The sequence below is a fragment of the Helobdella robusta genome (genome assembly GCF_000326865.2).
Source record: "Helobdella robusta unplaced genomic scaffold HELROscaffold_4, whole genome shotgun sequence".
In the NCBI taxonomy this organism is placed as follows: domain Eukaryota; kingdom Metazoa; phylum Annelida; class Clitellata; order Rhynchobdellida; family Glossiphoniidae; genus Helobdella; species Helobdella robusta.
In genome coordinates this window covers 1,763,960-1,777,392 of record NW_008704902.1, presented here as the reverse complement: position 1 = coordinate 1,777,392, position 13,433 = coordinate 1,763,960, and the positions used below count along the sequence as shown (strand labels likewise).

At 34.2% G+C, this 13,433-nt stretch overlaps 1 protein-coding gene across 1 annotated transcript; it reads left to right on the top strand.

The window, feature by feature from the left end:
• Positions 1 to 3,696: 3,696 nt before the first annotated feature.
• HELRODRAFT_94890 (hypothetical protein) lies at positions 3,697 to 13,052 on the top strand. The gene is given in 10 exon segments (XM_009024342.1): positions 3,697 to 3,831; positions 7,083 to 7,127; positions 9,298 to 9,407; positions 9,649 to 9,762; positions 10,811 to 10,904; positions 11,304 to 11,634; positions 12,097 to 12,309; positions 12,424 to 12,547; positions 12,669 to 12,866; positions 12,886 to 13,052. The coding sequence occupies 9 exon segments, from the start codon at positions 3,709 to 3,711 to the stop codon at positions 12,838 to 12,840; spliced, it is 1,326 nt and encodes a 441-aa protein (XP_009022590.1). The 5' UTR covers positions 3,697 to 3,708; the 3' UTR covers positions 12,841 to 12,866; positions 12,886 to 13,052.
• The last annotated feature ends 381 nt before the right edge of the window (positions 13,053 to 13,433 follow it).

The window sequence follows — 13,433 nt, the reverse complement described above, 5'->3', positions numbered from 1 at the left end:
CTGCGTTGTTGTTGTTGTTTTGCTTAGGTGTGCAGTGTGCTTCCTGCTTGTCGGAAGGTTTAAAAATATTTATTTCAAAATTTTAAAGATTTATAATGTTGTCAAATTTATTGAAGCAGTCGACAAAGTCATTACAACAGTTAAAAAAATAATTATCTATAATGAATTACAATTATTCATCGTGAACTCTTGTAAACATCAAACACCTCGAAAGATTTTGGTCTCATATCTCAAATCACACAAACCAAGCAAAGCAGACAAGCAATATAGAACATCACCAAATACATTAGATTCAATTGAGTGTAAGTTGTTTTTATTTTTAATTTAATTTATTTATTTGTATAGCACACAAAAAGTGAATGCATACTTATAAGATGTAAGGTGTCAAAAAATGTCATGATTAGATTACGAAAGAAATTAATAGTACGTAATCCTCTTTTCTTAAAATTTCCAACTCAATTAAAAGTCATTTAATTTTTTAAACCAACCTAAATGAAAAATAAAATGAATGGCTAAAACATTTAATTAAAAAAATTGTTCAGCAGTTGAGCGTACAAAAGACACATGCGATGATTCAATATTAGAGATAGAATTGAGTAACAAAAGATGAGATTGAATAGATGAAAATCAAATGATGGATATGAAATAATGGATGAGAAGTCAGTCATTTCATTTGCGAATAAGCATAATAAAATGTGTAAGCTTGGTTCTATGTCTCTTTTACATGGAACCTTTTAGTGTACACACAATCACATGCACTCGCACGCACCGAAACGCACGCACACACAGACTCACGCACACAATTCTTTACATGAAAACCATAAAAACTTGAATACTTGGACACACACACACACACACACTTGCACACACACAAACACAAACTGAGGTTCATAAATGCTGAAATGTGATACTGACATACATGATTTTTCTTTCCTATAAAACATTCAATGTTTCTATATAATTTTTTACGCTGATTTCAAATCTGAAAATCATTTTCCTTTATCACATTGCATTCCAAAGAAAAACGCTCACAACATAACCGTTTTTAAAAAAGACGCTGTCAGATCTTTTGTTGCCAATTTCTTGTGAAATCATAAGCATATGAATATGCTTGTATGAATTGGCAAAGTGAGTGGTGAGCTTGGAAAGCGTGCAACCAGGAAATCGCTTTAATGGAATCACACCAACAGGAAGGATGGAGTAAGCTGTGTTTGCTGGTTACAGCCGGCTTCTGCAACGTGACTGATGCCCCAGAAGTTGAACACTGTCAAAAGTCTGTTTGCAAAACACTCAAGCCGTTTCCATAAACTTTATATGCAATTTTAGTCAACATGTTTTGTTTTAATCAGCAATAAAAACGCTCTTAAATATCATTTTCAAATAATTTTCAAATGAAATGACTTTTCTCAACTAATTAAAGTCTTGATAGAATTTTTTTTATATTATAATGACCATATAATTTTCATAACTGTTAGCAATAACAAATGAAAGTGAGTAAAATTTTATTTGAAGTTTTTTCAAAAATTTGATGTGATACAAAGAAACGGATTACAGATTTAAAACCAACGTGCTAAAATTAACTAGAAACACGTTTACTTACTAAGAAAATAAAAGAAAAAGTCTTTTTGTATGTCATTGAATTGTGATGTTAATGAAATAACATGATTAATAACGTTGTCGTTATTATTACGATGGCGATTAGTAATATCATTAGTATTCAAATGGATACAAATTGTCTCATTAAAATAGTAATACTATTACACATATTATTTATATACTTTATTTTATTCATATTATTATTATAATTACTATCTTCATCAATTCATCTTAATTTTCAGAGGTGTCAACAACACACACACACACACACACAACACACACACACACACACAACACGCAGACACAACACACAAAACACACACAACACTCACACAAAACACATACACAACACACAAAACACATACACACACACACAAAACACATACACACACAAACACTTTATGAGATTGGATTCAAAAACACAGACACTGCAACTAACACTATTATCGTGATGTTAACATTGGTGGTAAACAAACTGTGACAATGACGACGACGGTGATAAGACTGATAATGATAATATTGATTAATGCCTGAGGTCGAACAGACGAGCGTATTTCAGGATGTCCGTGTGTAACAATGAGATCCCATGAATTAACCGCTCGCCATTCTCTGAATCAACAACACATCATTTCAGCATCAAATTACATCACATCAATTCAACAGCACTAAACATCATTTAAACATCACACCCAATCTACGCCACATTGGAGAGATGAGTGGCAAAATGTTAAAAAACATCTGTTACTGTTTTGCTGTAACCTGGTTTGAATGCAAGGGATTCCGCCTATTATACAAAATGAGTGGTCTTCTGGCTTTAACCAGAATGATGGCACGTACACTTTGTGTGTGTGTGTGTGTTGTGTGTGTGTACTTGTCGTTGAGACCTCTAAAGCAAGTACAGTAAGAAAGTAAAAAAAGAAAGTAAAAAAACAATAAATTTTAACAGTTTAATCACTTTTTATCAGTTCAATTGCCATCCAATCAGACAACATCACAACGTCACCATATCACGTCATTACATCCATGACATGCCACACCACATATTACCCGACTGATGCAGCCAGCCGCGAGAAACGTTCGACCCACAATAAGGTCCTCTACAATGTCAACAACATAAAGCTGAGCAACAACAAACACAACAACGACAGACCCAACAGAAATAATAAAAACGGTTATAACGCCAACAACATTAACAAATACCACAACAACATTAACAACGACGACTTAAACCACGATTATAACCACATCAATCACAACGATATTAACAACTATAACATCAACAATAATAACTTTAATGATCACATTAGTGTCAACAACAACAACAACATCAATGCCAACAACAACAACAATGTCAATAGCAACAACAACAAGAACAGTGATGGCAATTACGACGACGAGCTTATTTCAAATTTCAACCAGAAAATAAAGAATGAAATAACCAGCAAAGTTTATGTAAACAACAACCACGACAATAATAATAACATCAATAACAATAATAACAACAACAACAACGTTAACAACAATAATAAGAATAACATTGACGATAGAAAATCTAAACTTCCTGATTCTAGCGCAGGGAACTTGCAAGTGAAGTTGAAGGACGGAGAGGAAAATGACGTCAACCATTTTGTGGTTGATTTTGACAACGAATCAAAAAATGTTATTACACAAATTGATTTTGAGACTAACCTCAACAACAATAACAACTTCAATCATGATTTGTTGGACAACAACAACAACAACAACAACAACTTCAATCATGATTTGTTGGACAACAACAATAACAACAACGACTATGATGACTTCAATTACCTTCACAGCAATGATAAGCACACCAACCAAAATAAAAAAATCAAATTAAATTGTAAGAACAAGATTAATAAAAAATCAAATGATGACGCCCAGGCACACAACGCAAACAAACGCAACAACGACAACAACAACAACAACAACAATATGGATAATAACTGCGCTTATGTCATCTGCATGGACAACAACAACAAAAATGATGATGAGGACGACGATGATGATTGTAATGACTACAGCAACGACAATAGCAACAATAACATCATCAATAACAACAACAAAAACAACAACAACAGAGCGGGATTAATGGAGCAGGAGTTGTTGAGGAGGTTGTTGCATGATTACGACGTTGATGCAAGGGGAGTCCTTGATGTCTTGGATCCCGTGGTTGTTAAGATCCAACTTCTGCTGCTTAGAATTCATGGATTGGTTTGTTGTTGTTGATGTTATTCACGATGTTGTTGTTGTTGTTATTTACGATGTTATTCTTGAAGTTGTTGCTGTTATTATTGTTTGCTTGCTGTTGTTTTCAATGAGTTGATGTTTGTTTTTCCAAAACTGATAGACATGTTTTACCAACAGGTAGTTTTTCTTTTAATGGATTTGAGATTTTAAATGATTCTCATTGAGTTTATTTGTTGTGAAACGTTGTTGTTGTTATTGTTGCATATATAGAGCAACTATTAGTTAAGTGTTTTTAAAAAATTTGTAGTTTTGCATAATTTTCAGTTCTCTTGTGTGTGTGTATAATGTTGTATGATGGTGCTTCATGTCATTTGCCTCTGTTGTTTTGGTTCGTTGAAAATGTTTTATATTTGGTTCTGTTTTTTATTTTTTATATTAAGAACATTTTACTTTTTTGGCTCTTGTAACAACACATTAATTTTTCTAAAATGCTTTTTATTATTTTGTTTGTTTTGTTTACATTACTTTGTTTATTTTTAATTGTTTATTTTATTATTTTCTATATAATTTAATTTCAACAACTCTGTTTACTAATTTTTATTTACGTAATTTTGATCCGTTGCATCATTCTGTTTATCTTGTCCAAATAAGTTGTTCAATTTATTCCTCCAACATCATTCAAAGTTAATTGAAGATTTAAAGATTACCAAAGAAATTTATTAACCCGTTCCTCTACAAAATCTCCATGGACCGATAATGGATGTTTCAATTAAAAGCAACAGGAAAGATGAAAACAGGCAAATTATAATTTTAAAATATTAAAAAATATTAAAATTTTAAGGGCGATCAAAATCAAACCATCCAGTTAGCGGAACAACAACTGCCAACCACAAATTAACAATAACATCAGCGTCAATATTAATAACTTTTTCAAACAAAAAAACACAAGTAAGACAAAAAAAAGTACAAACTAATGCTACAAACCGTCTCAGAAAAAAAAATCACGTTTTTAAAATAAAAATTTAGTAAAACATTATTCTAACATTTGTTGTTCATATTCAATAGAAAGAATACAAAGCCGCACATTAATTAATTAACTTTGTTGAACTTCTCAGGCCTCTCAACCGCCCACAAATCATTTCTTAAAATTCAGAATCAACAAGCAGGAGGAGCCTAAGAAAGGAATAGTCATCCATCATCTATCCCACCTTGTTACTGATGATGGTGATAATGATTTCGATAATGTATTTGATGTTGTTGGTGTTGTTAATTTTAATATTTTTAGTATTTTTGGTTATGGTGAGGTTGAAGTTGTTTACATATGTGAATGAGTTTGTGAACAATGTCGGCGTCATTTGATGTCATTTGATGTTGTTATCAGCGATGTTGTTGCAGATGACAAGGATGTAGTTCGTGGACATCAAATTTGGGTCGTTGCGGCATACAAATATGCACTGCATCCAGTCAACCATGCTTAGAAAGCATTCAATGATTCTGATTTCGACCCAAAGTTTTTGAATTTCAGCGGTTCTCCTCAATCTCTGAATGGCCCCTCACTGCGGCTGAGTTAAGATTTGCCTGTGGTGGCCTAAACCCAACAGAAATATGGAAATAAGGAAGAAATTTAGCTTATATAAAAATAATTACATAACCATACCATGCTCTGTTTGCACATTAAAAAGTACAAACACAGACACACACACAAATATATGTAAATATATCTGTGTAGATAATTAGGCTAGGGTTGAGACTGTTGTGCAAGTGCATACAATTATTAAAAGATATCACTGCATTTTCAGATTAGATCAGTTTCTGTTTCAGTTTTTCAATATTTTGCACCGTATTTAAAAAACAGTGATAAAAATACGTACGAAATATTGAAACATTGAACCTGAAATTGATCAAAGTTGAAAATGCAGTAATATTTTTTAATAATTGTATGTATAGAAAGTGGTAAACGAAGCTTAATTGTACGATTTTTTTAAATTTTATAAATAGATGCAAATATTATCCCCACATCTCCACCACTGTATGTTACTTCTTAATTTATGTTCCACGCAAGAACTGACTAGCAGCCCATTATGAAGACAAAGGACTTCCACCTAACTTTACATTTGTTAACCTCTCATTTCAAGAAAGCTCTAATTCGATACTGTCCAACTTTCAGGCACTTCTTACTGCTTAAACATTAACGACTTATTACAGATTTTTTATTTTTGGCGTTTTGGCTGTTTTAATTAATTTTAAAAACGTCGTTATTGTTATTCAGTCATCATGTTGTTTGTGTTATAGTTGTTGATAGTAATGGAAACGTAGATGCTTGAGATTAGTGAATATTTTGTTACGAACTCTCGAATTGATGAAAACAGCTGATGTATGTAAATGTTCGTGACAGGAAAAACTCTAAAATTTGATGAAAATTAATATAATGATTGCAAGAATGGATATAAATATATAATGAGGATGATGAGGATGAATATGATGATGATGAATACGATGATGATGAATATGATGACGATGATGAATATGATGACGACTTAGACTAAAATTACGATGAAGACGAATACAGATGTTATCTCAAATGCGAGGACGAGCGTAGATAGCATTAATCATGCAACTTGATTCATCAATGATGATGTCATTGTGACGTTTGTTGAAACGTTATTTGAAGTAAAAATGGAATGAACTAATGTTCGTCCTTTGTGAGTGTACTCGATGATAGTGATTGTTCTGGATCTATGGAAGCATCATTGGCTTCGTTAATAAATTTATATAATTCTGATATTAACATTTCATGTATGGTGATTTAATTTAACAAAGATGGTGATTATCATAGTAACTCTGGTGATATTGTGGATGAAAAAAAATGATGACATTAATAAAATTAATTTTTTGCTTATCATTTTATCACAAAATATTAAAAATGTTCGATGATAAATGGTATTTTTTCCAATTTTATTTTTCTTTGAGTTTTCAGTTTTTCTTCAATTTGTTTAATTTATCTACAAATATTTTGTTTTTCATTTTGTTATTTTGGTAGTGAGTTGTCTTGTTCTCGTTAAAATTTATTGTCAATTGAAATAATCCATGTTGTCGATCAGGCTTGCCGTAGCAACAAATTCCTTTCTTCATTAAGACCTGTTTGTTTTCTGCTTGTCATGCTGTCTCCCTTACATCACACCGTGCTGTTACATCACATCATAATGTCACTTTACATTCTATCACATTCCATTACGTGAGACCATGGTGTTACATTACATTCCACGCTCCTACAGGATGAACGATCTCAAGTGTTGACAACGACAGGCCTTATAATCTGTGTTAGTATCCTTCTATCGTTTTGTATCATTTTGTATCATTTTGTATTGTTACGTATCGCTTTGCATCCCATCCTGTCCAATCCATTCCTATTCATCTGTGCACTTTTTGTGCACTGTACACACTCAGCAAAAAATATTCACACCAATTATACATTAAACACACACACCACAAACACACACACACCACACACACACACTATATATATATGTATATATATATATATATAGACACATATTTCATATGTTTTTCAGTTGTTGGGCTGTCAGTTTCATCCTTCAAGAAAAAAAACGCTTGCAATGTTCATAGTTTTACTGTTATTTATTTTTAAGATTTTTTTTTTGTAAATCTTGTACAAAACCTACAACTTGTAAACTTGTTTTGAAATAAACTTTCGTAAAATTGTATTACGTTCCTCACGAACATGTATGTTTCTATTGATGATTCATATGTTGGTAGATAAAAATCTTTCGTTCAGTTGTACAATTATTTAGTTATGGGCGGCTTAACCACAAGAATTCTTCTTACTGAGTTATTAAATTAAAATAAAAATTTAATAAAAACTACCAAGTTGCGGTAAGCAATCCGTCTTCTTTCTTGTAGTTCGTCGGCTTCAAACGTTCGCTTGTCCTTACTACCTACTTAATGATATTCGCATTAGAAACGTTTTAAAAGTGATTGCATCCATATTGCTGGCTTATTAAAAAGCGAATAAGCAATTAATTACCATTTCATACAAATATAAATGTGCTAGTCAAGTCAAGTTTGCTTGGGATCAAAATGTAAATTTCTTGAAAGGAAATTGCGAAGTTCGGCAACAGTGGCTAGCTGTTTACACGCGTTAGAATTCGTGGCTGCCCTGCCTTGCTTGCTTGTTTTAATTTTGTTCTGTCGTAACTATATGAATTTGTGTTGTTTTGTTTGCTTAAATGTGATTGGCTAATTGGTTTATACACGTAAATTTATCAAATCATAGATAATCGAAACATTCAACATTTAAAAATCTGGCGGTCGTGCTCAACATCAAATAAAGTCTCAATAAAATTCCATAATTGGCATTGAGAGCAGCACGTTAATAAAACATAATTATGTGATTATGTACGTTGGTGTGTGTGCATGTATGTATGTATGTATGTGTGTGTGTGTGTGTGTGTGTGTGGCGTGTATGCGTGCGTGTGTATGGGGTATGTGTGTATGTCAGTTTCTGTGTGTGTGTTTTTAATACGCTTCAAGCTATTTCCTTTTTAATGACCACTTTATGATCATCTCAATCCAAAATTTTTTTAACTACGTCGTAATATAGTTAGTTTTATTAATAATGAAATTGTTTGTTTATTTACTTATTGTGAAATACGACGTTTTTTCACATTTTATTTCGATTTGTATGGAGAAGTGTTTTTTTTTAAAAAACACAGCGTAGCGTAACGAATGTGCGGATCGATGATTTGGTCGACATTTTAAATTCAAAATTTTTATAAGCTGTTTTCACTTTTGTTTTTAATCAATAAAAATGCCAAGCTAGGTTTGATTTATGTTGAAACTTTTTCCAACCAATTTGTAATTTTTTGTGTGAGTTGCTCCAATTAAAAAACATGTGTGCAGACTTGTTTGTGCTGTGCATCATATTATGTTCATATGTTTGTTTGCAGATGAGATTTTATTTTGTTTGTAAGTGTGTATGTTCATCAATCCATATGTGAGAAGATTTGTAAGCGATAGTTCTAAGTAGATCATACACGTGTGCAAATATGCTGCTATGTACATCATGTAACTTGTTTGTTTATAAATCAGGTGGTGCGTAAGTTGATGTTGCGACAACATCCGCCTGCGTGAACATGCAACAATAGGCAGTGATAACGAATAAACAAGTCGTGAAGCCAGCACACACTCGACTTTGCATGCACAAGTGAAAGAAATTGTGGGCGTGTTTACTGGAAAAAAATTAAAAAACTTCCATTTTATTGGAAATCCTACAATTTGATAGGACAGATACAAAGACTCGTGCAACACACCTACCTACCCACACACACACCCACACACACACACACCCACCCACACACACACCCACACACACACTTGCATTGCATGTACACAGAGACAAACAAGAACATGCACAGCATTGATTCAATCACCGTACACGAACAAGCCGTACAAATTATTTAACACGTCCAGGATTGGGACGACGGTCGATTGAAATGGAACAGCTCGGAGTACGAAGGCATCAGGGACATCGTCATCAAGCCAGAGAGAGTCTGGCTGCCTGAACTGGCACTCATGAACGGGTTGGTGGTCACCAGATCCTTTTTCCACATTTTTCGGAAATAATTTTTTAATTAACTCGTTTACTGAATAATTCTTTATTTAATTTTGTTACAATAAAACATTGTTAAGAACCAAGTACTCTTTAATGAGATCTATTCAACTTGATGATAATAATTTATTTAAGTTTTAACGTACAAAAAATATCATGAATGAAATATCAGTCGCTAAAATATTGAAGCACAAATTTTGGAATGTCCACAGAGCCGACGAACTCTCACCAGATTTCCGCAAAATTCGCATTTTGGTTCAGCACGACGGCCACGTACATTGGGAGCCTGGAGGTGTCTTCACGACGACTTGTGATATCGATATCAGGTCGGTGTAGTGGTGGGTGGTATGTTGATGGAGAGGTGTGTAGTGGTGTGTTGATGAAGAGGTGTGCAGTGGTGTGTGGTGTGTTGATGGAGAGGTGTGTGGTGGTGTGTTGTTGTGCAGGTGTGTAGTGGTGTGTGGCGTGGTGTATTGTTGTGGAGGTGCGTAGTGGTGTGTGGTGTATTGTTGTGGAGGGGTAATTGTATTGATATCAAGCAAGTGGATGTTTGGCTGTGTTTATGCTATGTAAGTGTGTACCAGTGTGGTTGTGTTATTAGTCCTGTAAAAAATAGAAGATGAATAATTAATGGAAACAAAAATGAAAGAGGCAGAAATGATACTTGGGAGCAAAGTAGATAAACAAAAAAGTAAATTAACGATGTCAGCGACTGCAGTTAATAACAGTGCTCGTTAATCACTGACTGCCTACTGCATGTTGAATCGTCGTCAACTGCAAACCAACTGCAAACTGGTTTCGCTCCATCGAGCAGACTACTAAGTGCTTCTTTTGATCAAGCAGTAATAGATGGACTGTTTAATCCATCGACCGACAATCAATTTTATTGATTGATTGTTTGATTGATTGTTTGATTGATTGGTTGATTGATTGGTTGATTAATTGGTTGATTGACTGATTGGTTGATTGATTGATTGGTTAGTTGGTTGATTGGTTGATTAATTGATTGATTGATTGATTGATTGATTGATTGATTGATTGATTGATTGATTGATTGATTGATTGATTGATTGATTGATTGATTGATTGATTGATTGATTGATTGATTGATTGATTGAAAATTCAACTGATGTCGCACGAGTGACCATTCGATGGAATACTTCAATTCAACTCGGTGTTTCAAATTTGATGTTCATTAGTTTATTTGGTTTTTTTAAGATTTTAATAAATGTCGTTGCTTGGCGATGAAGTGATGTCAGAGTGACAGGGAGTTGAAGAGTTTTTGGATAGATGGATTGATTGAAAGATTTTTGATAGATGGATTGATTGATAATTTGATGGATTGATTGATAATGAGAAGGATTGATTGTTCAGGTACTTCCCGTTCGACGACCAATCCTGTCCTATCCAGCTCGGGGCATGGGCTTATTACAGCAGTCGGATGAACATGACGAACGCTTCGAGCGAGGTTATCCTTACTCAGTGATGACGAATAGTTACACAGATGCATTCTTACATCATTAAACTTTCAAATTTTTATTCAAACCGCGCAAAACTTTTTAACGCAATAAAATTTAAACAAAATTATTTTCATTATTTCATTCAACAAATGTTTATAAATTTTCATTATTTGAGAAATATTTAACGTTTTTTAATTTTTAAACAACTCTAGCAGAAACACAGATGCTCAAAAATTTTTCCTTTTAGTTACCTTCATCATGCTTGTGCTTGTGCATACATTTTAATCGCGCAATGTACCTTACGTATAATACGTACTAACTTTGGGTCAAAACTAGAAATGAACAAAGCGACATTGCACGCCTGCACGCTGATTGATGTTCATACATTGCTCGATCCTTCTTAACAGGTATTAACTCACGATTTCCGTTTAAACGGAGAGTGGGACATCTACCACACGAAAGTGGAGTGGAAGGAAAATGTTCTGCCCTGCTGTCCAAACACTCGCTACCCATTCGTTGAGTTCACTCTATTCCTGAAGCGTCGACACATGTTCTACGTCATGAACATCATCCTGCCCTGCACGCTCCTCTCCATCCTGGTCATGGTCGTCTTCTGCTTGCCGCCAGATGCCGGCGAGAAAATATCGCTCGGTATATCGGTGTTGCTGGCATTCACAGTGTTCCTGCTGATGGTTGCAGAGAATGTACCACGCACATCCCTACACACTCCAATCATTGGTTAGTGCTGTTGGTTAAGAGGTTCACAACATTTTTATAGACACGTGCGCTCTATTTAAATGTTTGTTTAAAAAAATGTGTTAACGAAACGAGCTTGATCCTGTTTGTTTAATTCTGTGTGACAAAACAATGAAAGAACTGCTCGCAAAGAACAATGTGGCAAGAACAGTGTGCCATTCATTAATCAGGAACGTTGGTTGACTGGGTTCACTGTTTACTCTCCGTTGTTCATTGTCTTATTTGCTCTCCTATATTTTCTAAGTTTTTAAAACGACTAGCAATAAAAAGGACTAATTTGCTTTCAATGTACAAAATTTTAAAAAGATAAGCTTAAAGTAGAATCGCACAAATCAAAATAAATCTGTCAGATTAGTTTTACTACTAAAAATAAAAATGAATGCCAACAAACGATGATGATGGTTCTGAATAAAATTTTTTTAAAAACTGCCCCACAACGAGCAGTTATCTACCTGACCTGCACAATGGCACTGGGCACATTGTCGGTATGTTTAACGGTCGTCATTCTCAATTTGCACCATAGAGACGCTGAGCGTCCAGTTCCTAAGCTGCTCAGATTGCTGGTACTCCACTGGCTGGCCACCATCATGAGAGTTCATGCCAGGAAACCAAAAACAATGGCCAGAAATCGACTGAGAGATATTTCCTCTCCTAATGGTGAAGTCGATAAAATATTTTGCGTATTTTAAGTTAAGTTTTTTTTTCAAATTGAAATATAAATGTTATTAATGATAACATGCATTATAGAATATTTAAATTGATAACGAAAAGAATTATCAACATCTTTGGAAAATGGACTTCGCCAAGTTTTAAATAATCAGAATCCTGTGTTGAGTTCAAAAATTAACGGGCAACTGGAAGATGAGCAGTTGGATGTCGAAAATCTTGGAAGGAGGTACGTATTAAGTTATTTATAATTTTAATAATTTCAAACGATTTTTATTCCCCACCAAGTTAAAAATTAGTTAAATCAATATCTCGAGAGTACAATAAGTGTCTATCATAACACTGAACAGGCCATTCAGAGAGAATCGGTCGAAGCCTTCGAGAACTGATCTGACTCACGAATGGAAGGAAGTGGCTCATGTTTTGGACAGCCTCTTCTTCGTTATCATCTTTACATCGATGACTGCATCAGCCATGATCATCCTCCTGGTACCTGCCTATAAACACGATCCTGTCATATGAAGTTATACGCTGCAGACAAATTTATAGCGAAGTTCCACCGTACTAAACTAACTTGCCGCTCTAAAACTAAAAGAATTGATTAATCACAAATTTTAATTTATCATGAAGCTGTTTTTGAATATTTTAAACACATTTCATCGAGTCATTTAGGACCCTTTCTCAAAACGATTGTCGAAGTTGTTTGTATGTTTTCAATAAATCAACTTCTCGAATAAGTGGTTTTGAAAGTCAAGTTTATTGCAAAAATCCTCATGAAATAATAGCTCGGATGTAAGCATTTGCAGGTGCACACAAATCGTTAACTAACTTAATGCTCCCGTATTATTAGGTTCATCGGCCGAAAGTTGAGGCTATCGAACGACGCAACATACGAACCGACCACGTTCACGTACAAACCAGCCGACCTGCAACACAACGTATGATGCTCGCAATAGGTACCAGCTGCGTGCGCAGGCAACGCCACATCTAATGAAAATAGGAAGCAGCCACGTTTATTTGCACAGCATTGACAGCAACTCGATAGGATGGATACTCAATCGATAGCGCATATTTCCAAACATTTCAGCATGCCAGTGCATCGGGTAGTTAGTTGA

What these genes read in the sequence shown, in the direction of transcription:
- HELRODRAFT_94890 (XM_009024342.1), top strand. Translation starts at nt 3,709, where the DNA reads ATGGAGCAGGAGTTGTTGAGGAGGTTGTTGCATGATTACGACGTTGAT. An exon ending in CCTACACACTCCAATCATTG is followed by an intron (nt 11,635 to 12,096) that starts GTTAGTGCTGTT and finishes CACAACGAGCAG; the next exon opens with TTATCTACCTGACCTGCACA. An exon ending in GTCGAAAATCTTGGAAGGAG is followed by an intron (nt 12,548 to 12,668) that starts GTACGTATTAAG and finishes AACACTGAACAG; the next exon opens with GCCATTCAGAGAGAATCGGT.